Source organism: Ptychodera flava, assembly GCF_041260155.1.
Source record: "Ptychodera flava strain L36383 chromosome 23 unlocalized genomic scaffold, AS_Pfla_20210202 Scaffold_24__1_contigs__length_23054250_pilon, whole genome shotgun sequence".
In the NCBI taxonomy this organism is placed as follows: Eukaryota; Metazoa; Hemichordata; class Enteropneusta; family Ptychoderidae; genus Ptychodera; species Ptychodera flava.
The window spans coordinates 16,788,324-16,811,900 of record NW_027248278.1 but is presented as its reverse complement, the minus strand read 5'-3'; the positions used below and the strand labels follow the sequence as shown (position 1 = coordinate 16,811,900).

The 23,577-nt window shown below is 37.0% G+C and overlaps 1 protein-coding gene and 1 long non-coding RNA gene across 2 annotated transcripts; one reads left to right on the top strand and one right to left on the bottom strand.

The window, feature by feature from the left end:
* Positions 1–6,369: 6,369 nt before the first annotated feature.
* Positions 6,370–7,318, top strand: LOC139124984 (uncharacterized). Its single transcript, XR_011550115.1, has 2 exons — positions 6,370–6,728; positions 7,132–7,318. It is a non-coding gene; the product is annotated as an uncharacterized lncRNA (long non-coding RNA).
* Positions 7,319–7,875: 557 nt separating this feature from the next.
* LOC139124703 (uncharacterized) lies at positions 7,876–11,122 on the bottom strand. Its single transcript, XM_070690821.1, has 6 exons — positions 11,034–11,122; positions 10,346–10,536; positions 9,915–10,157; positions 9,318–9,463; positions 8,269–8,744; positions 7,876–8,138 (listed from the first exon to the last, which is right to left on the bottom strand). The coding sequence occupies exons 2-6, from the start codon at positions 10,406–10,408 to the stop codon at positions 7,876–7,878; spliced, it is 1,191 nt and encodes a 396-aa protein (XP_070546922.1). The 5' UTR covers positions 10,409–10,536; positions 11,034–11,122.
* Between the last annotated feature and the right edge of the window lie 12,455 nt (positions 11,123–23,577).

The following is a 23,577-nucleotide window of genomic DNA, read 5'->3' as shown; positions in this document are numbered from 1 at the left end:
TTACAGTTTACACATAAGATGTTCATCTACTCTTCCAGTCTATCTATGGTAAGTTTTGTCCATACATGTAGTTGAATCTGACTCTACACAAAAAATCTGTGTTTGCTGAGGCCAAGTAAAGAAAAGGTTTGTGTCTCATCCTAGACATCTTGCAAAAATGATGCAGTGACATGTTTTTTCTCCATTTTTTTCATTCTTCAACCAACAAGAATGTGCAAACAACATGAAGACAATATGCAGAAAAAAAGGTTGATGCAGTGGGTCTGGATTGATGAGTGTGTGGTTGAGAAACAAACTTATATTTTTCTTGGCCTAAATAAACACAAACAAAAAAACTTCATAAAAAATAACAAGAACTCAAAAGTTACCAGCCTTTCACATTTGCTGATGTTAAAATAAACACAGCTACAACTTACCTCTCTACATAGTTTCAGTGAGTCAGCAAAATGCAAATTACAGTCTTTCATCCTGGCTACAATTAAGTCTGTCATTCCTCTTACATGGACTTCTTGAAAAGTAGAGGATAGTCATAAGCATAACCATTATGGGCTACCATTACTGTAAGACAAATATGTTTAATAAGTATGACAGTGACACATAGTGCAGACCTAATGCACCTAGCATCCATTCAGTAATCTCCAAGCAATCAGTCTGTTCATCATTATTAAAGGGATTAAGTCACTCTTAATGACGAATTATTGTACTTGGGCCTCAGCCCAAGTACATTTGTTTTCATTCCGTGGGAAAAAACTGTAAGGTATAACCATTTCTGGCTGAGACCAGGGAGGGCAAAATGTATTGGCTTCATCTTTCTTGGCATAATAAATGGCGTAATGATGTTAACTGAATGGAAGTGCTGCTCTCAGCCAGTCTTGAATAAGTGAGATGTGAATATAAATGCTTCTCTATCTGAGTTTTGGCCACAAAATCTTCTGAATATAATCAAAATGTGCATCGAAATGCAACAATTAATGCACCCTCCGTTTCCTAGGCGATGGCACGACCCTTGCTACACCCACTGGACGAGCCAAAGTGGGAGGGGTAATTTCGGTTTGGTCGAACAGAAGGGCTCGAGACCAGAATTTAACATTTAAACTTGAAACATGTTTAATCACTGACAAGATGTGGATTAGTGTTAATCAAAGAGAAAGTTTGAAAAGGAAAGGTTTTATATCCCGGACACAATGAAAAACATTACGACTGGAAACTGTACCCCGGTTGAGAATAGTAATGCCCACAGCGATGGAGAACACTTATCCTTGAGCTGAGAAAACCAGACCATCATTTCGAAATAGAGCTGCAGATTCGAGAAGCTCGTTAAAAATAGCTAGGTACACCCCAAAGGGGTGGTTTCGCGTCTTGAGGGCAAATTTCGCCTCCTTCATTTAGAAATCGTACGTTTGTTTTTCCAGGGGAACACATCATTTGACATTTGCATGAAAAGGGGTCGCCAGTAAGCACATGGTCAAATCTGGCATAAGAAACAATATGAAATGTTGGGTAAAGCCAGTCCAAAATAAACTGATTTGAACTTTTGTGTTTTGTAATTTATACCACTGCAGTAACATGACTTTTTTTTGACAACATCACACAATGTAATACGTTTTGAAACTGAATACTCCGACGTATTCTGTGTCCCCTTTGCTAAAAAATACGGTATGCCGATTACCATGTAAGGAGATGATGACGTCAAGACAGATTTGTAGTGCGTTTGGTCTTGGATGGTGCACGAAGTTTTGTCGAGGTAGCTTGTGTATTTATTTCCTAAATGGGAGATATTAGGGTCGATCTAAAAGAAGGCCGAAAAATGTTATGATACTCTAAGCGAGCTAAACTCCAATGCGAATGGTTGGATAATTTGGAGGATGTCTAGACTGATCTCGTCTCATTAAGATTATTTGGCGGTCAGTATTGAATTTCAACTGCGTCACAAGTTTGCGTCGAACGGTCAACGAACGATATTTTAGAAATCTGGAGACATGGCACATCGCAGTTTTATTTTAGTATTTTATATTTTACAAAAGATGTAAGAAGCAATGATTTTGTTGAAAATTCTGAAAAAAATATAGGAAGATTTGATCGCGAACACATTTTCACTTAGGGGTCAACTAGCCCTGCGTACGATGCTGTGGTGTTCCGCTACAGCTAACCGCCCCACTCACCACAGCCCTGCAAAGACCCGTATGTTGGGTCGGTGACTTCAAATCCATTTGGGACTTGACGTAAAAAGCCAAATTACTGCCGAAATTCAGCGTTCTTGGGCCCAAGTCATATCCAGCCTACCTCAGCTACTCGATCGCTTCCAAAAATGACAGTCTTTTATTCACTTCTCGTAAATAACCGTCGATGTCGGCAACTCTCTCGCTGGCCCTGCGTACGATGCTGTGTGTTAGCTGTAGCACATAGCATCGTACGCAGGGCTAGGGGTCAACATGGGTGTCGCAGCCATGTTGCCTCAAAACTTATTTCTGTCTGCACTCAAAACTCAAAAATGTCGCATATGAACCTGAAAAATCGATGTAATTTTGTCAAACTTCGGCGAAATTTCAGCCTATAGACAAAATTTCATCTAGGTAAGGTAAATTTACTGAAATTTGATCGACAAATAATCCTGAGCTTGAACGTGACAGCTCGCCTTCTCCGGGAAGTCATGCATCCGGCCAGCTGCCCATATGGCCGGGTGCATGAGATTGTTTTCAAGCGACGGCGGCAGACCGTACGGGGCTCTGGATATGAACCTACCGCCGGTGTAGCTGTAATAACTGTTGCGTTGTTTTTAATCACCACGGACGAAGTCCGAGGTCCGTGCGTCCGTTCACGCCTAGTACCCAACCAATACAGATGCACGTCGATTTGCTTCACAATGCTTTCAAATTTGGCCGTGTTAGAGGACTTTTTAGTTTACACCTCCATAGACTCCCATGTATAAGGCAGTTCTCCATAGATTCGCATGTATGATGCCAAGAAAAATAAAAATTTAGTTTCTCATCGTATTCATATTGCCTAAAGGATACAGTGACACAGTTTTTTTGTCCCCACGGATAAAGTCCAGGGGGCTTATAGATTGGCTCATATCCGTCCGTGAGTCCATCAGTGAGTCCATCGGTTCACGCAGATATTTCAGACATTTTGACAAATATCATGTGACCTTGGTGACCTTTGACCTCAAATATACATTATTGTCCATAACTCAGTAACCACAAGTGCTAAACCTTTCATATTTGGTATGATGGGACACCTTATGACGCCACATATTGTACGCCATTAATTATGTGCATATCTAATTTTGAGCGAGCCAATAGAGCAAGAGGTCTGATTTCTGGTATATAGGGATAAGTTAACAATATAATTTGTTTGACAAAACTTCACGTGACCTCAATGACCTTTGACCTCAAATATACATATTTGTCCACAACTCAGTAACCACAAGTGCTACACCCTTCATATTTGGTATGAAAGGACACCTTACGACACCATATATGTAACTCATTAATTATGTGCATATCTTATTTTGAGCGAGCCAATAGAGCTAGAGGTCTGATTTTTGGTATATAGGAATAACTTAGCAATACAATTATTATGACAAAATGTGACGTGACCTCAATGACCTTTGACCTCAAATATATATATTTGTCCACAACTCAGTAACCACAAGTGCTACATCCTTCATATTTGGTATGATAAGACACCTTATGACACCACATATTGTACCTCATTAATTATGCGCATATATAATTTGAGCGCGCCAATAGAGCTAGAGGTCTGATTTTTGGTATATAGGAATAACTTAGCAATACAATTATTTTGACAAAATGTCACGTGACCTCGATGACCTTTGACCTCAAATATATATATTTGTCCACAACTCAGTAACCACAAGTGCTACACCCTTCATAAATGGTATGATAGGACACCTTATGACACCACATATTGTACCTCATTAATTATGCGCATATCTAATTCTGAGCAAGCCAATAGAGCTGGATGTCCGATTTTTGGTATCTAGGGATAACTATAGGGTAGAAATCTAAATATGCCCATCTAAATATTAGACATCTACCATCGAGAACAAAAGAAATTTGCTGTAATTTGAATATTTAAGGAGTTTAAGCAATTCCCGCTATAAATAAAGAACCCCTGCCTCAAAACTCCACAAAAGTTGCTAGACATATTTTGCCGTTGTCATGCCATTGCTTCGTTTAATAACAGTTAATCAAATGCCTCATTGACAGGAGGAAATTAAGACCATATTTGAATAGTAGTATATATTGTCCTCAAAATTACTCTATCATGGCCCAAGTACTCATTGCCTTCAGCAATACTGCCTTGTTTTGGTTATTTAGTTTTGTAATGTAATAAATGTTGTTCTGGTCACTAAATAATGCTTAATCACTGGTTGATAAAGTTCACATGAATTCTTCTTCAGAACAATTTTGGTACATACCAAAAGTTAAATGATGGAAGAAATAATGCGTTTCGTCTGTGTATTGAGTGTGAGTTGAGCTGTGGGAACCAGTGATTGAGCCCATTTCCATAAGCAGAACAATAAGATAATATTCCACAAGAAACTTCAAACTACAATAATTGAGTGGTGATTAGCAATATGCCCTAAAAAAATAATTTTTATTGTTATTCCTTTTGATCAATAATTTGATTTATTTATAAAACTTAGTTATATTATGTGAGTGTACTTGCCTGGATAAATTGTGCGTTGTAATTTTTCCTGTACTTCCTGTACAAGGGTGGCCACCCTTACGATTTATATCAGCTTTGGCCAAGTTTGTACAACATTGCTGTAAACTTGCTGCAATCTTGAAAGCCCAGCTGGTAACTTGTATCAAGGTTGGGCAAGCTTGGAAAGTATTCGAACTAAAATTAATACACTTGTACCAACTTTTGTTCAAATTTCATGCACGGTTGGCAGATACAATTTTCTTACAAGGTTTAGTTTTCCATACTTCGTTCAGTGAAGGTTGTAAGATGCAAACTTCTTACAAAGTTATGATTTTGTACCTCCTGTTCTGTGTGACTCATGTCCGATGCACACCCAATGAATGAACATGTCATTTTACGTGGTATGAACCTGCATCCATTTTAACTACTGTATGAACTCTCACAACAGCTGCACGGACAGTTGCCGATGCAGGGAAAGACTTGAGCACTATCATTACGTATTCAAAAAAATGATTTTGCCAGACTCGATAGGTTTCTCATTCATCACAGCAGGATTACAGACAAAAACATTCACTGACTTCACTCACAAGATTACAAAATGTGAGTAAATTTTATAAGTGAACAATGTTATTTTTCATTTATTTTCCACAACTGACAATCCAAAATTTTAAACGACAAGAACTGGTGGAAAATAGACAGCCTTTCACTTGTGGTTGTGCACAATTCAGCTGATTAAAAGCATCATTTTTCTAGTATATACCTTGGCAATCACCTAAGTTTCTAATGCCCAAGACATGAGGCAAGTCTAAGCTGAGAGTTGAGTTTCGAGCTTACAAGTACGTACACAAGATTTGAAAGTGTCTGTAAAAATCAGGAAAACTTTTAATATAGTCGACGATCTTGTTTTGTAAATCGTGGTTGGATCAACAGCTGAATTTTTAAGAAAATAAAACAAATTGTTCAACAGGAATTTGTATGTTAGAAGATTTAAACCTACATTTTCAGTGAATTATATGAAGAATGCTGTTACAGACACAATCCGTACACTTCTTTCAAAACAAGCAACAATAAGGGTCGTAGACTTATTGTTGTTGCAAATTTGTACCATAAAAATGTCAACAGACCAGGACTTTTCACTGTTGAAACGTACATAAAGGTCAATGCTTTCAATGTTTGATATGCATGGAGGTAGAAAGAAAGATACATCAATTCAAGCACAGTCGAGTCCCTCACTGCCCCAGCTAAAGAATGCACAGCACAAGTTACATAAGCTTACAGTCTGTGTCACTTGGTCATCGATGCTGCCAACAAAATCTCGCCTTCAGAAGACGTGGATTGAGGTTACGGCTTTTGCTCATGTTTTATGCATCAGAGCTATATTGCACTCCATCCTAAGCTGACTAGCTGTACGAATATCCAATACGCTGGCTACTTTGCCAAAGAGTGAGCCGAAGCCGGCTGGAAACACTGGAAGCAGCCGACTTGTTTACTCAGAGGTCACCAGCTGGTCACGGTTTACCAAGTTAAGTTCGCGCATTGATATTGAATCTTCGTGCTGAAAGAACTGTACTCTTTTGAGTATTTCCAATCATTAGTATATGATTATTTTCATAATTTAATAAAATAAATTACTATTTTGAGTTGAAATGTACTGGATTAGGGTCGATAGAAAGTCAAAATCCGACGTTCAAAACGGTACTACGTTATCCATCGCGTAATGATTTATTCATCTCACTTCCGTGAACGTCACAAGGCTCGAACGGCGCGAAGTAAGATTTCTGTACCGTCGACTTGGTATTTGTGATCAGGAGTTATCTTGCGGAAAGTTTCGCGATCTTTGTATGGAATCACAAGCCAAATGACATCAAACTTTCGAAGAAATGTGTATAGAGTACCAGGGACAGACAGAGTTCTAAATTTGTGAACGCGAAAAGAAGTTAAAGATGCCGACTATATTTTCCCAGCAAGTTGTACCGATGTGCTGTGCGTGCAGCACGGAGAGACCTGAAGCCGGGAACCGTCTAGCGTCAGCTGCGAGCCGTTCACAAATGCAGGTAAGTCGATATAGCCGCATGGAGCTAGAACCTGATAACGTACATTTGTACCATGCATTGCCATTAAATTACTTATTCTGCAACCTTGGTATCGCTCTATTTAAACACAGATAAGTTTCGTTGAGTAATGATTCGTACGGAAATACGGAATTCACTTTCATAATTCACAACGATGCTTGAAAATAGTCAATGGAAAATAATTGCGAGATTTTTACAGACTGTTTGTCACCGCTGTCCGTTTTAAATATTATTATATGATTATAAATGTTTATGCAGTTGGTGTCTATGCTTTTCAAGTAACTATTGTCTCATTTTCAACTAATAATTTCATTGATTTCGTTCATCAAATTGCGGTCAAACAGTAAAGACATACACTCTTCCTGTAACCATTTGTATTTTTCAGAATTCGTTGCCGGTACTGCAGTGTAAATGGACGAGAAATTCAGAAAACAGAAGCTAAATCACTGCCTTTGAGAGTAATGTAAATTTCACATGAACCTTCTCAAGTCAAAGCTTTATGAAGACATTTATGTCGCATGAAAAAACATTGGCATATACGGTAAAATAAATCGTACCCTAAATTAACTTAACCTTTTGTTTCTCTGTTTTATTTTTTTACTGTTTCTCAGTATTTCAGAAATATATCTGCGCTGATTTACAGTCTGCAATTATGTTATTAGTCATGTTTAGACAGCTGATTTCACTACTCGGTGTACGTATCTGAACTTTCAAAATGTTAAAAGTGTGGTACAACTACAAATTCACAAATTTTGCTGTCACTAAACTGTGTTGTTTCTTTGGTTTCAGTATCTACAACATATTTAGTTTTCTATTTATTACTGTTTAGAATTATTTTTCCTTGTAAATTGGTAGATGCATTTATGCGAGAGCTTACTGCTCTGGGGTTATGCCAACTTTTACAGGCATTTTGGCAGGATAAAATGCACAAAAGTATGAGCAGTGAACCCATCAGGGTAGGTAAAATGAAGTCTCCATGGCAACATACTGATAAAACTACAACCAGCAAGGAATGATGGGAAAACTGCAACTTTGACACAACGTTTGAGGCTTGAAAATGAGGAGTTAATATGGAGCATACAAAGTTTAAATGCACAACCTTGTTAAACCTTGTTACAAGTGTGCAATACTAAACTTTCAACCAAGCTTTTAACAGTTTCATTTTAAGCTTGGCTGGCAACCTTGCCAGACAAAGCTCCCACAAGCTTTGACTGAGTTGAAAGCCTTTTTTATCTCCAACTTTGGTTGCAAGATTGGACACGAACCTTGAGCCAAGTTTGCCCCAAACTGATATAAATCGTAAGGGCACCCAATCTAAGAAGGATGGTAGTGCCGTGGATAGTTTTGGTTTGCCCTGTAACATTCCCTGGGAAATACCTGTCTTCATTGCAACTGGAAAGGGAATGTTTGAAATATAATATTTATTCTTGTGAAAATAATCCGACCCATTCCATAATCATTCATTTTTTAAATTAACTTTCAGTTTTGTTTGAACTTTGCTATTTTAATACTCTATACTAACCTATTGATTTGATCTTTGCAGAAGTCTTAACAAGAGTTGAAAACTCTAGAGGAGTTTCCAGATCCTGGATTCTGTGGGGTATGTATGCACTGGCACCAATCTCTATGATACTATCTCTGTGTGTGTTTCCACCAGTACCCTCTAAATCAAAGATAATAAATATCCTTGATTGCATAGAGGATACTTGTTCAATTCCAGCTTCAGTCCCAGTACCATAGGTAGATGAAGTTGCTGCAGCTTGAGTACTGGCGTTGTTGGTAGCAACTGTACTAGATGGAGTGGTTGTGACAGTAGGTGTTGCTGAAGCCATGTTGTCTTCAATGATGACAGTCTCATCCTCATCACTGCTGTCACTTTGATCTACAGCCATACTTTTGCCCACATATTCAACAGTTGTCACACCAGTGGCTCTAATACTGTCCATTCTAGTCTTCTCATGCCGCAAGCGACGCTTCCTGTTCTTCTTTTGTGTAGCTCTGTGTTTGAGACATGCAATTCACTGATCTAATAATTCTAATAGAATAAAGACTGTAGGTACATTGTATATCACATGGAGCACTTGTAGAGAATGCCCTATCCCAATAAAATGCTGTGTTAACTATAGACTGCTAAAATGGTATGAGCCTCATCAGTAGAAAAGCAAAGAGTGCAGCCAGACTGTCATTGCACAGATACAAATTAATTTAAATTAATACAGACTTCTGCATCAACTTCACATTACATTTGACACTGCTGTATTATTTTTTAAAACATTTTTGTCAAGGGTTGATTTCCTTAATAATGAGCGTGTGTGCAATCCCTGATTTTAATGGGTTTGGAAATTCACCAGAATTCAGTGAAGAATTGATGATGCGTGTAATTGCCAGAGATACTTGACACACACAATGCTTTAGTAATACTGTTTGTGTGAGATCATGATTTGAGGCCTTAGTGGGTAGCGAACCTATAAATTCCTCAATAAAATCAATGTAGAATGCAAACATTTGATGTCAGTGTGACAAACTACTAATTATACAAATGTAGAAAGGTGCCATTAAGATACAGGATACCTTTTCTTGATGACTTCCTGACTTTCATACTCTGCTTTCTTCAGTCGCCACTGTCTTTGCTGCTCTAATACTGCTCTAACTGCTGTTTCAGGAACATCAACTTCTAAGTAAAGGAACAGCAGCAGTTTCCAAATTGGTCCAATATTCTAGGTAAGTAAAATATTTATGTCTCTAGTTTTAATTCATATCTGAAACACAATTGGCCTATTTTCTGTTATATGGTTTGTCAAATCATTGTCACTTGTGTTTGACAATGATTCAACATACCTAAATGATGAACTCTGTGAGATGCATTACAAATTAAATAAAATATTTACTGTACTAACAACATGATGAATGTCTCCTTTTGTGAGTCACCCAAAATGATCTGTTTCCCTCAGCCTTCACCTGTGAGGAACAGGTTAATATGGGGTGACTCACAATCCCTTGGGTAGACAGCCATATACTGTTACCCTCATAGCAAATCAATAGATGTAATATACCAAGTTATTTTTTTGGTAAGAATAAAACAATAAAAACCACTCAACATGCTAAACCATGATATTGTCCCATGTCACATTGAAGTGTATTATTAATGATGGTATTTTCCAATTTTACCTTGTGCAAGATTGCCATATCCGTCTTCATACAGTAGTGTTTGTGACCTAGGTAAATCCTTTTGTCTCTGTATTTTAGTGCCAGCGAGTGGAAGGCCTCAGCAACATTTGTTGTGAATTTACCAGCAGGATTAATGTATTCTTCTGGCTTGTTAGCTACTTTCTGCATGATGTCTGTGAATTTCTTTAACTGTTCTGGACAATTCACCAAGTTTGTAGTGCTGTAAGGTTTACCGTCTTTCTTCTGAAAATAATTTTAACATTTAAAAAAAAATTAAAAATGTAAATTAGACACATTTCCATTGTAGAAGTACAACATTTTATCATGGAGAATGTAAGAAGACATTTGTAATCATTATATTATTAATAATAGCTATGAGACTTGCATCTTTATATTACAGGTGTATGAATGATCCTGACAATGATACACACCTTTGGATGAAATCTGCACCATTCTGAAGAATGATCATCAGAGTAGTGTCGTGGAAAATTCATCACTGCCTCTGCAAATTCCTGGAGCGGGTTTTCTGCTTTCAGGATGTCTTCGAATTTACAAAGTGATTGAATGACTCCTTGAATGCATCCAACACTTTTGCTGTAAAGCGTTTGCACTTGGTATTGCACTGTAGAACAAGAAAATTTGTAACAAAAGATATTTTTTATAGTATTTCACAAAGCCATATACCACAATCTCTTATTATACACCATAGACAATGACTGACTATTCAATATGGATAATACTCACAATAACTTCAAAATGTGGTTTCATAATTAATGGAGTAGTGGCACCTGTGCAGATATCCACAACATGATGAATAAAATAAAGAGAGTAGTCTTAATCTGCTGTTTTGATTGACACACCACTACTGTAAATTCATAACATATCGCTATTTGCACATTTCTCATATAATTTGGTTGATTCTGTAAGCTCACATCAACTTTGCTGTATTGCAACCAGAAGTAGATAATTCCTAGTGAATTTTAATGTAACCATCATAAAATTTGTGTTGGTGTAATAAAATATCAAGTTTAACGAAGGAATATTATTTTTGCTTCTATCATCCACATACTTTCCAAACATAAAAGTTTCCAACTTCCTTCCAAAGGAACCCAATCTTACCTTACATTTCACTTGTGACAAGTTTGCCAATTCACCATAGAGAGTTTTCTGAACATGATTGCTGCAGTAAGTGACTTCAGCTTCAGGAACAACTCCACCAATATATTGCCGAGAGCTGCATCTTTGTCTGCAATTAGCCGACTGATGGTGATACCTGAAGCTTTGACACTGTGACAGATTTCACTAAACATGTCTCCCTCAGCCCCGCACTTGTTCCCTCCCAATTATGTCCCTGGCCAAGTTTGGTTCGGTGAGCTCTGAAGGCGATCTTCCCACTCTTCAGATCATGTAGGGTGAATGAACTATTATTAGCATTTCTTCTGCTTCCATAGAAACCGTCTGCCACTGCCTCCCAGTTGTGCTCATCACCCCGCTCCTTTACCATACTCTGCACCTCACTGCAAGACCAGTCACATAGTGTGGCAATTGCTGGGAAGAGCCAGTTTACATCCATTTCAAATGTGGACTCTGCTACTTTGGGCAACCCCAGCAGATCCATCACATCACTGTAATCCTTGTGATATTGACCAGACATTAAAAATGACATGACAGTGTATGTGGGCAGCCAGTTTCTTGGTCTTGTCACCCCCTTAATTTTTTTATCATTGACCAATTCCATCTGATTAAAACAAACATTACAATTAAATCTCAGTACATTTTTTTCAATTTCATGACACAATTTTCCCTCTTGACATTTTCCACAGTTTGTTTGCTCCACAAAATTAATAATAGTTTCTGATGTTGTAAGGATAGGATTGTGAGATGATTGAGTTGAAAGAGATGAATTTATTAATGATGAAGGAAAAGAAAATTCTTCTTGGGAAATATATTGATTTAATTTTTCGTGATGTGATATTTTATCTGATTGGTAATGCAATGGGGATTTGTTTGATTGGCAAATAGGAGACATGGTAAAATTTGTAGTAGAATTATTTGATGGAATCTATTTGGGGCCCTTCACCGTAAGTGAGGCTACCCACAATCCTCCATGATCTGTACACACGGAGATCACTCACTGAACTGAAGCAAATTTCTTCTGTACAGAGAACAACTCGGTCCATATTTCAAAATTCTGGCAACATAGTTCTGATCAACATAATTTTCTAATTTCTCACTGTGAATAATGAGAAGATCAACCCTTTTTCCGCGGAGGAGATAGCAATTTTGTAATTTTGTCGACATAAATTTTGACAGCCATACACAATATTTTCAAGGAAACTAAGGGAATAAGTTGCATCTGTGTAGGCGAAAGAAAGGGTATTGATTTTTTTTACTGTTCGTAACAAAGGAAATTTGCATGTCTGACAGGTGGTATGATGAGACCATCTTAGTTGCTGATAACTTTATCTTGACAAGTGTGCAATTTTTAGCACCTCCAAACATCGACTTCTCACTCAATTTTCTCTTGAATTTTAAACATAATCAATAATTTTCGAACATAGTCTTATCAAATAATCCTGAACTTGAATTGTAAGTTAAAAATTGTTAAGAAACTGATAAAATTAAAAAAGCCTATAGCAAAAAATGTCAGAGTGAACAAATCAAGGGGAATTGTGGGTAGCCTCACTTACTGTGCCCTTCAGTAGAAGAGTCTGCACTGACTTCCAGTCCGTCTGGTACAAGAGCTAGAGAGAATGGGAAATGGCGAGAAAGTTTAGTCTCAACTAATGCGATGGGTGTAATATTGTCAAAACTGACGAAGCCTAGCTGCAGTCGCAGCTCTTGCAGTTTTTTTTTCCCGGCGAGTACGGGTTGCAACGGAAAAATGAGATCTCCTTTTTCCGTGGCAACTCATACTCCCCCGGGGAAAACATACGAGAGCGCGAGCTACGACTGCAGCTAACGAAGCCCTATAGACATCAGATCGCATCATTGGTGCAGTGAATCACTATACTATCGATGTTTTGTACTCCACACGGAACATTGAAAACGTCACAACAGTGTACTTCCATCATCCCGAAGAATGACAACACAATGAACTTCCTCACACGAAAAGAAGCGAAGCATCGGGCGACACTTACCACTTTCCGATGCGGAAGTCAAAGTCCTGAAGTCGGCATCTCCCGATCCCGGTATCTTGTGCTGCTCACTCCAACGTAAATGACTGGCAGCGACAGCCACACGTTGTCTTTTTGGTTTTCGGGGCATTGGTATCAAAATCTCTCCAAAATTTCGTGGAAAATTTCACTTTTTACAAAAAGTTACACACCGATCTTCAACTACCGGCCTGTACAATTTTCGTCAAGTAAGGTTATGTTTACATCTGTGTACGCAAGCGCAGTAGGTAAGTCTCGCGTTTTACGTGAACTTTGAACTCACGTTACTAACAAGATTATGCAAATTTTATGCTAATATCACTAGGGAAAAGATACCGGTGCCCCATCTTAAACAGTGCTTCTTGATGACTCGGTCCTTCGGGAAGGGTGGCAGGGCGCCCCGTACCGTTAGGCCGTCAGTTACCTGAAAATCCATCTATGCCTTTAACATGTTAAAACTGTGCTAAAACATGATTAAAAGAAAATATGTTTACTCGAAATAAAAGGATATGTAATCAGCGTGTGCTCACTGACCAGTATCACCATTCAAATTAGAGATTGGTTCATCAAAAAAACCTAATTACAATTTACTCCAAATTTTATTACAAATCACTGCAGTGATTGTTATTACAAATTACTCCAAATTTTATTACACATTGCGCTAGTTCAATTATTACAAATTCCTCCAAAGTTCATTATAATTTACTGCAGTATTACAAATAACCGCAAAATTTTATTACAATTTACTGCAGTATTATAAATTACAAAAGTATTACAAATTACTGCTCTACAGACCCAATATTGTTTTATTGGCCATGGCTGGGCTGTACACTCAAGCAGAACTTCATCGATAGGTATCATTGCGTCAGAAACTCTTAGAGACCCCACGATGTGTATTTAACTCTTGGCAATCAACTCTTAAAATCATCGCAATTTCATGTATACTATATAAGGTTATTGGAAGCAGGTTTCATGTATGTCATATACAATGCAGATTCGTTTAGTGATTTTACCATGTATTGCAGAGTAGAAAGGAAGCTCAACTTGACGCAACACCAAAGCGATGTTATTGGTAGTATCAATTAGTCATAATATTTCATAATTATAATATTAATATCATATCTCAAGGACTAGTATTTAGATTTAGTTCTCCTGTGCATTATTACATGCAAGCTTTTCCCTTCTCTAGCAATACTATCCGAAAATGTGGAGGCAGTGCTTGTAACTTTCAAAAAACCTAAACATATCTCCGTTGTCCAAAGCTTAAGGCACCATAACCAGGACTCAGCTATTGCACCTAGGCCTTTCACAAGGTTTGCAGTAATTTTTATGAAGTGACAACATACGACCTTCTCATGTGGCTGTCAGATTATTCCACTTAAATTCGCCAAAGCTAGCAGGTAAATCCTGCATTCCAAGGCAATAAAGCCGCCCACGCTCAATCATCAATAACACTCAAGCGAGTCGACCATCAGATCTCGGTAGGATTTGTCAAAACAGGGCCGACACCCTGTAATCCTGCAACAAAAGTTTGAAACCACGCTGTTTTTCGAAACAAAAATAATGTGGGCGTAAGACGGCGGATTATGTAGGCAATTAAAATCCGAGAAAAATGGTCGGCTTTTGACGAGAAAAAGAGTGATGTCATTATGACCAACTGTACATCAAATAGACTACCTCTCACGTAAGAGTAGAGTGCATTAGTCCATACTTCAATATTTTTACGTTTGTCTCCATAGAACAACGCGATAATTCACCAATCTAACAGCGAAAACGTTAAGTACATTAGTCCGTACTTCTATATTTTTACGTTTGTCTCAGTAGAACAACGCAATAGTGCACTAAGCTAACAGTGAAAAAAGTTGTATAGTAACACATTGACATACTTCAGGGCAGCTTTATTATCGGATTATACAAGATTGTCTGTCAAATCCGACAAAGATATAATCGACCAGCTGTCGCGAAAATATTTATTGTGCTCTATTGTTGAAACCAAGCCTTATCCAATCAATGCTAGTGGTTTAGAAACGTGACGACATGATCATACAGAAATAGAAACTTACTTTAGAAGGAAAGCGAAAGATGTCTTACTCAGGGCCATTGATAATGATATGTGTTTGACCAACGAAACTAATTTTGTCTTCGAAAATCTGTGTCTTATTGATATGAACACTGACTTTTTTTGGGGGGAAGATTTGAATCCAGCTTCCCCAGCGAGTTACCGAGAACAGGCTCAAAAACTGCCTCATCAAATTTCATAATGATGGTGTCATTAACGATAGCGAAGGGGATTACCAAAAACTCATTTTCTGTTGTTGCACTTCGGGTTCTGTTAAGTAACTAGGACTTTGCAAAACATCTGGTGTCTTTATCATGGGAATGTCATTCAGGTTTTCGTAGCGTTTATGATGCATGCATGAGTTAGTTGACGTTGTAGAGCGCATGAATACAGACTAATTGCAAGCAGCTTCGAATGTTTCTTTGTACTATTTTAAAACAACAGGACGCCATTATTTATTGACCACCAATCTATGTACCGCGAATCTCAACATTTGAACTCTGGGGTGTGCATATCGAACTGCGTGACAAACTCATATTATCAGCTCAAATCTAAATTAGAACTGCTGCTTACATTAGCGTCATTTTGGAATGTTAACCTTTGACATGTAAAGAATGCTGTACTGCGATCATAATCTTTTGATTTTAGCCATGTAACAGAAGTTCCTACCGCGTATATTTCGACGGGAACCCGTCCAAAAAATTTTCTTTTTGTCCTTCGGTCAAAGGTATTAGCCATCTGTAAGTTCTTTTTTGGCTTGTTAGCCCAAACTGAATCTATCAAAGAGGGGATAAACTCACTATGCTCGCTATGTTCGTGTCGTCCATGCACACATGTTTGGGAACAGTTTCAGCAAATGCTTCGGTTGAAACTTAATGATAGGACATAGAAATACTATCACAAAAAATCACGCGTACTAAAGCTAAGATTTCGTTTTGTTTTGAATATACCGCAATAGACGTTTTATTGTCATCGATATTTCTAATGTAAGGTTAAAAAAGCGTCTGCGATATTGACTTAATATCGGGAAAGGCTGTTCATCGACTGATTTCAGATATCGCTGCACTCTAGTTCAGTAAAGCGGTGTTTTTTGACTCAAGAATAATTATGTGTACCATAAATTTAAAGTTTTGGACTAAAGGTTGTACATACCAAGCCATGACATAAATCAAACAATTAGAAGCTAGGAAAGGTCCTACCGTTCGTATTTGAGTCTACCTAACAAAGGACAATACGCCGTTCTTTTGGAATTTACACTTCTGTAGGTAACAAGGTGTCCTTACAAGACGATAGTTACCAAGTAGCAGAAATTTGTACTGCATGGTGTCGACAGGAACCTGTCAAAACGACAGCTGACGACAATCTCCGTCGAGTGACACCACAATGCGAGACAATACTTGACAACAACAAAAATAGTTGTACAGTACAACATGGACTATATGCGTGAAGTTATGTGATGTGATGTCTTCTATCAAATTGCAAAAGAAATTGATAAAAATAACTAGTTTTTAAGAGAATTTATATTCATTTCCCCTTCTTTTTTTCTTGTTAACAGTCAGCGACCCAGCAATCACGGAAATATATTACGCTCGCTCGATGACTCAGAGTGTGAGAAAATACCACACCGGTGTATTCGCACTCTGATCGTACCAGGGATTGGAGAAAAAGTTGGTCTCTTACAAAACCTTTCTTTTTACCTTTGGGTGTCAGCGGGTACGCTCACGTGTTCATACATATATGATTATGCTCTACCGAAGTCTGTCTCTACATTTATCTGTCTCTTTGTTGGCATGATATCTTACGAATGGGACGTGAAATCGGAATAAAATCTGGCAAACATTTTTAAGGGTAACGGTAACTTGTAATGTTTTGCAGGGTTAAGCTTGCGTAGGGTTTGCTTACGAGTATGATGAATGATCAGAGAATTGATATTAATCAAAACTTCTGCTGAAACAATTTTGTATATTATTTAAGTGTTTAAATTAAGAAGACTGTATGGATTGAAATAAAATGAATACAAACTAGTAATTGTTGTATGTGCATGCATCGAGCCTTTCTACAGCAACAGGGTTTTCTGCGGACTTTTGCGGTGTTTTGAGTACACCTCTGTCATCGCTGAGAGTCACAAATTATTTTAAGTATTTTTGTGTGTAGTTTAACTTCTGTACTGTAAGCGTTTATTTTTGGAATGTTATTTACTTAATACTGTAGGTCTTTTGACCAATTCAAACATGACCTACGCGTGTGTGTCTTTCTTTATGCTCAATACTCCGCACCTTTTCGGACTATTCGAAATTACGTCACAGAATAGTAGACCATCTTGTGACAGGTAGGAACTAGGTAGATAGGTAGGTAGATAGGTATGCTATCTTTCGTTTATGTTCGCATGCATGAAGTACTTGCCAGCAGGAGGATATTATATTTTGATGAGCAATTTACATTGATATATTCATAAGAATAATAATCTATTCAACCATACACGCAGACACAGAAAGCATACTAAGCAAATGGTGTCATAAATATCTACATGTCATAAGCTGAATTCCGACACACAACATATCCATTCGTGATCATACCACTGTCACTCAACAATTTCAGAATCTTACTCATTTCTACTAACTCTCACTCGTTTTAACTCTTTCTGCTTTGAATTTTTGTTTAATTTTAAAACAACGCGAATTTAAAAATGGGCAACAAAAAGCTGGTCTGAATGGGCACCAAACCGAACGAGTACACTGATAGCTCTGCAGTGCCTTGTTTAATGATACATTTTGTTGCAAACCTTTTTATATTTGACAAAGGTCATCACTACAACATTTTTTATAGCATATACATATGGAGCTGGTTGCGTTATGTCAGATGTCTACCTGTACCCGAGTCTGCAGTCCACACCTACTCGTCAAATCCTTGGCATACCATGTAGCAAATGTAATTGGGGAGCGATTTCATGCGTATTTTGGGCATTAATTGGCTTATCTCGTGCCGTCCAGGCGTCGCAGGGACAGACTCGGCAAGACTGACTGTTTGAATTTGACAAGGCCTTTAAGGGAAATATTCTTATCAGGAATTGCCAGTTTACAGTCTTGAAGTGGCATTGAAAGTTTCCTATGATGTTTTCATTTTTGTTTATTTTCAGTCATGAATTTGCTTGTAATAGATAGGTATTTCGATCAATTGATAGTCACGGAGCCTGAAAGCTGAATGTCAGCGCTACTATATATCATCGTCTTAGAATTGTTTGACCAAGGGATCACGTATTTTTTGAATGATTACAATCATAAAGATAATGGGAAATACTGCCCCTGCAGGCATTACAAAAAAAATCGCGCCATTTCATTAATAGACGCATCTGATGACTAGTATTGGTAAATATGTCTATCACTACGCTACGTACATTTTTGTGGAATTCTTTCACGTTCAAATCAGTTATAGAACAATCTTGTTGACCATTATTTACCTCAAAGTCGATTATTCGAACTTTGCTCCTTCCCAACTATGACTCGCCAAAGTATAAATTGCACTTACAGGAGACACGATACACCCCTTACGATGCCCGTATAAATGCATTCCAAATAACAGATCCTGACAGGCATACTTTCGAACGAGACCACGGAAGTTTAAAGTAAAACAAACTTCTGTCACGGCTGCTGATAGTACTGTAACGTGGCTTGTTTGTGTGGCGGGTAGATATAGTCTGCTTTGATACGTACACTCTGGGGTAAAACGTCGGAGTACAAGAGACGGCAACAGGTAAACAGAAATACTCTAAGTCGTAGTACTTTATTCAGCTGAATAACACAAAGTTACACGGTACTCCTATATCTAACAATAGTCGTGCGGCATAACCAAAATTTTCATAACAATTGTGCATTTTGTGATAAAAGCATGAAATTTGGTACGAATGTAGATTATCATAATATAAATCAATTTGGATACCGAGCCACCACAGGTTGAGCCTCGTTCTGGTCTGGCGGCCATTTTTAAATATGGCGACCACCAGTCACTATAAAATCCAATAGTTGCTGCTCTACAGATGATTCTGTGGTGAATAAAGGACGTATTACCATCATAAATGCCTTTTAAGATTACCATTCGCATATTTTTTTGTTTTAAAATCAATTTGGATACCGATAACTCACAGGTAGAGCCTCGTTCTGGTATGGCGGCCATTTTTAAATATGACGACCATCAATTACTGTAAAATCCCTTAGTTGCTGCTCTTATGGATGATTCTGTGGTGAATAGTCGATGTATTACCATCATAAATGCATATTAAGATTACTATTTGCATTTTTTATTGTTTTATAATTTCATTTTACCAGAAAAACGGGTTTTCTTACTAAAATTATTGACAATATGGTTGCAACAAGGCAAAAGAGGAAGATTCAAAATTGTCAAATTGAATGTTTTATACGGTGATCAGCTGTCAGCTGTTCTGTGTAGTTAGACTATCAGAAGGTACTGTTCAGACATTTTTTTATTCTATTCTTATTTGTAATCGTTGATGCACCAGTTTAAAGCATTTTAGAGTTGTAGCTGGTACGTGCGACACTCACCAGCTTTTGCAAATTGGCCTAAATCGACCCATGGCTGTGGTGGGGAGGGTATGATGCTTCCGAGTGTAAAAACAGCATGTTCATGTTCTTCCAATGGATGGAGTGTTCTTGAGTAGAAATGTTGAATATGTGCAATATTTTGACATTGCCGATTATCTTTTCTAATTTTTATCAGTCAGCCATTGACAAGTTTTGCAGGGTGTTAAATCACAAGCCTCACATGGAAAATTGTGCGGGGAATTTAACCAAATCTCTCACTCTTGTCATCTACATTCATGCGTAGGCCTACATACCAAAAAGCACAATGACATTTACTGTATTACAAACCTTCTAGTTTTAACGTCAAAAACAATAACATTTTGGGCGGAAATCTCTTATATATCCCCATAATTGTCAATGTTAGAGATTTATCATGTAACTACAATTAGTACATAAGTGCGGCCGTTTAAAATTTGACCACGTGGAGAACACGATCATGTTTGTATATTATTTTTCGGCTCTGTGTACTATATTTTATACATTACTTTTCATAATTCATTTCACATGAAACTGATCTTGTGTAATTTGATATCTATTTCATGATTTAGATATTGGTTTTAGAGTTATTCAATGTCAATGGTCTATTGCATAAATATATATATGGATTCATGCCTATAATATTTTGAACATGGTATGTTTTGGTACTAATTTCTTGGTCGTACATAATTTGTTGTTGAAATGCAAAACGTGGCACCATAAATTAAATTGTATTACTCCACTTTCTTTTGTTTTAACAAACATGAAAGGTAGGGAAAGCAAAGCTAAAACACAATGCTGCACTTTTGTCTGTCATGTCCGTGCTTGGCACTCCCCGGATCTCTCCTTGCTTTTGCATGGCTAGTCAGCTGGCGAGTATTTTATTACTTTCCATGGTGTTTACATAGGCTAAGACAACAAGTTTAAACGACAATCCTAAATATTTGCCTATCATTTTCTTGTTATCCACTTGACACATACACCCAAGACCTAGAGAGCAAGGTAGTGTGTTGGCTGGCCAATTATCTGATCAAATGGGAACCTTCCTATACAAACAGTGACACTCCAGTCCAAATTGAAACATAAACCTTAGAGATTTTACGCAGTTCAGTATTCACATAAATCATTTGCATATTCAGTAACACACAATTACAGAAAAGCTATTACCAAATTTTGAACTTTTTGAACATGTCGGCCCAGCTAAATCTAACTACTTTATAAGGTATACTGAGTGTAGCGATCAAGTATCAGATACATGCTTTTAAACTATAGAACATCCTTTGATTTAATTCGTAAAGATTAGAAACGATAATTAGATCGGTTCAATGTCGGATATATATCCTGAAAATATTTTACTGAAGAATGCCATAAAGTACTTAAGAATGGCTGGCTAAATTTCTGCTTATTTATGAAGTTTGAAATTATCATTAGAGCAGCTAAATATTGGACATATCCCTATTTTTGTTAATGAAGAAAGCCAAGCTATATGACATATCTTTAGACACTTATGCTAATTATGAAGTTTAGAAACGATAATTAGAGCAGCTAAATATCGGGTATATCATAATAGTTTCATAATATTTTGTTCATGAAGAAAGTCCAGCTTTCTGATATATCTACACAAGTTTTCTTCAGGAACGCACAGGTAATTTGATGTAATGTATAATGTTTAGAAACTATTATTGGATCAGCTAAACTGTTGAATTAGCTGTGCTCCTTGATACAGTTTAGAAAACAAAACCTTTAAAGGCTCAATTCCGCACCTTGCTTGTCATTCAGTTGGTTGTATAATCAGTATAATGTCTTTCTTTTTTCATATCCATTACAGCGAGTAGAACAGATACCATAATTGGTTTTCAAAAATTGCTCTGCCAAAAATATTAAATTAGAGTTCCACATAAGAACTTTTCAGGTCAAATCTTACAAAACACACTTGAAACAAATAATTTAATGCACGATGCTGATAATATTTTGAGATCATCCGTGACTATGATTTTTGCTTACTTCTTTTATAAAGACGTGTTTGATAAAAAATTATACAAATAATTTAAGCACGATGCTGATAATATTTTGAGATCATCCGTGACTATGATTTTTGCTTACTTCTTTTATAAAGACGTGTTTGATAAAAAAATATGTTTCAGGAAATTTGCCGTATCTGTGAACCCCTAGAAATATGATCCCAGTGGCGACTAAATCATATTAAGTTCACTTCATATTTTGACATACGTCTGTTACAAACAAAACGGATTTCATATAAGCATTATATTGCCTTCTGTATTGTGTGGAGCAAAAACAAATGGTAGAACGTAAGATAAGCCGTAATTTGCAATGTATTCTTTTGGGGTATTAGGTAAGTCTTGGTCCTATTTCATGAAAACTGTAAAGGATATTTGTATATTACAAAAGGTCACTTAAAGAAAAATAAATCGCTTTACTCATGATACCCCACAACCAGGTTATGTATAAGTTAGGCTCGGCATATGACTTAAACAAAGACAGGTTTAACAAAAATGTTCGTGGGTCTCAAAATCGTGATTTTGCGGTACCCTTCAACACATGACTGTGACAGCTGTTGCGTCCCGAAATTTTTTCAGTTAAAAGTCTATTTCATATTTTGACATGTAGCAAATAAAACAGATTTCACACAAGGCATTGCCAAAAGTCTATTTCATATTTATGACAGGTACTTATAGAAAATAAACAGATTTCATACAAGGCATTACCCTTTATTATATGTCTAGGTTAAAAATGGTAGAATTTGACGTTTAACAAAAACGATGCGATTCGCAATACTTTGACTTTACAGTTCCCTTTTCCAATGATTTTTTCTGTTAAAAGTCTCTTTCATATTTTCATATGTCTTAGTAGTAAATAAAACAGCATGCATACAGAGAATTGCCCTTTGTAATATGTTTAGGTGAAAATTGGTAGAATTTGAGATAAGCAGTGACAGTAATTTGCAATATAAAGTGTTGGGGTATAGGGTAAGTTTTGGTCATATTTTATAAAAGCTATAGAAGATATTGCATATTAAAATATGTTATCTAAAAGAAGAATAAAATCCCTTTTCAATGTTAGCCCGCAAGCTACGTTATGTAAAAAAATAAGCTCAGCAGATGACTTACAAGAGGACAGGTTTAACGAAAATGCATGAGAGTTAACAATACTGTAATTTTGCGGTACCCTTCAAAGTATGACCGGTAGACCTATAGCATCCCAATATTTTTCCTATCAAAAGTCTATTTCACATTTTAACATGTCCCATAGCAAATAAACAGATGTCATACAAAGCATTGCCTTTTGTGTTATGCCAAGGTAAAAAATTGGTAGAATTTCAGATTTTGGGGGTATAAGGGGAAGTTTTGGTCTCATTTCATAAAAAATATATCGAAGATATTGCATATTACATATGTCATTTTTAAGAGGAATAAATTTCCATTCTAATGACATCCGACAAGTCAGGTTAAGTTAAAAAAACTTAGCAGATGACTTACAAGTACAACAAGAAAAATGTACGTGGGTAGCAAATGGTTATTTTGCGGTACCGTTCAAAAGTCGACCATAACAGTTATTGCATCCCTATATTTTTCTGTCAAAATTCTATTTCGTATTCTAGGGATCCCAGGCTTCTACAAAGACAGTTTTGTTATCCTGGGGGTGCAAGTAGACCCCTCTAGCCCACGGCCTAACATATCTTGACTGCTAACATAGCGTCATCCTTTTATAGGTTCTAATACCGTGCATTTTATGCTTAAGAATTGTGTTTTTTTCTGTATTAACCCCGTTTAACAAGTCAGGCGGTGTCGAAACTTTAAAATAATTTTCAAATAACTCTTTTCACAGTTTCTTATTGAAAATATCCAACCTAAAGTTAC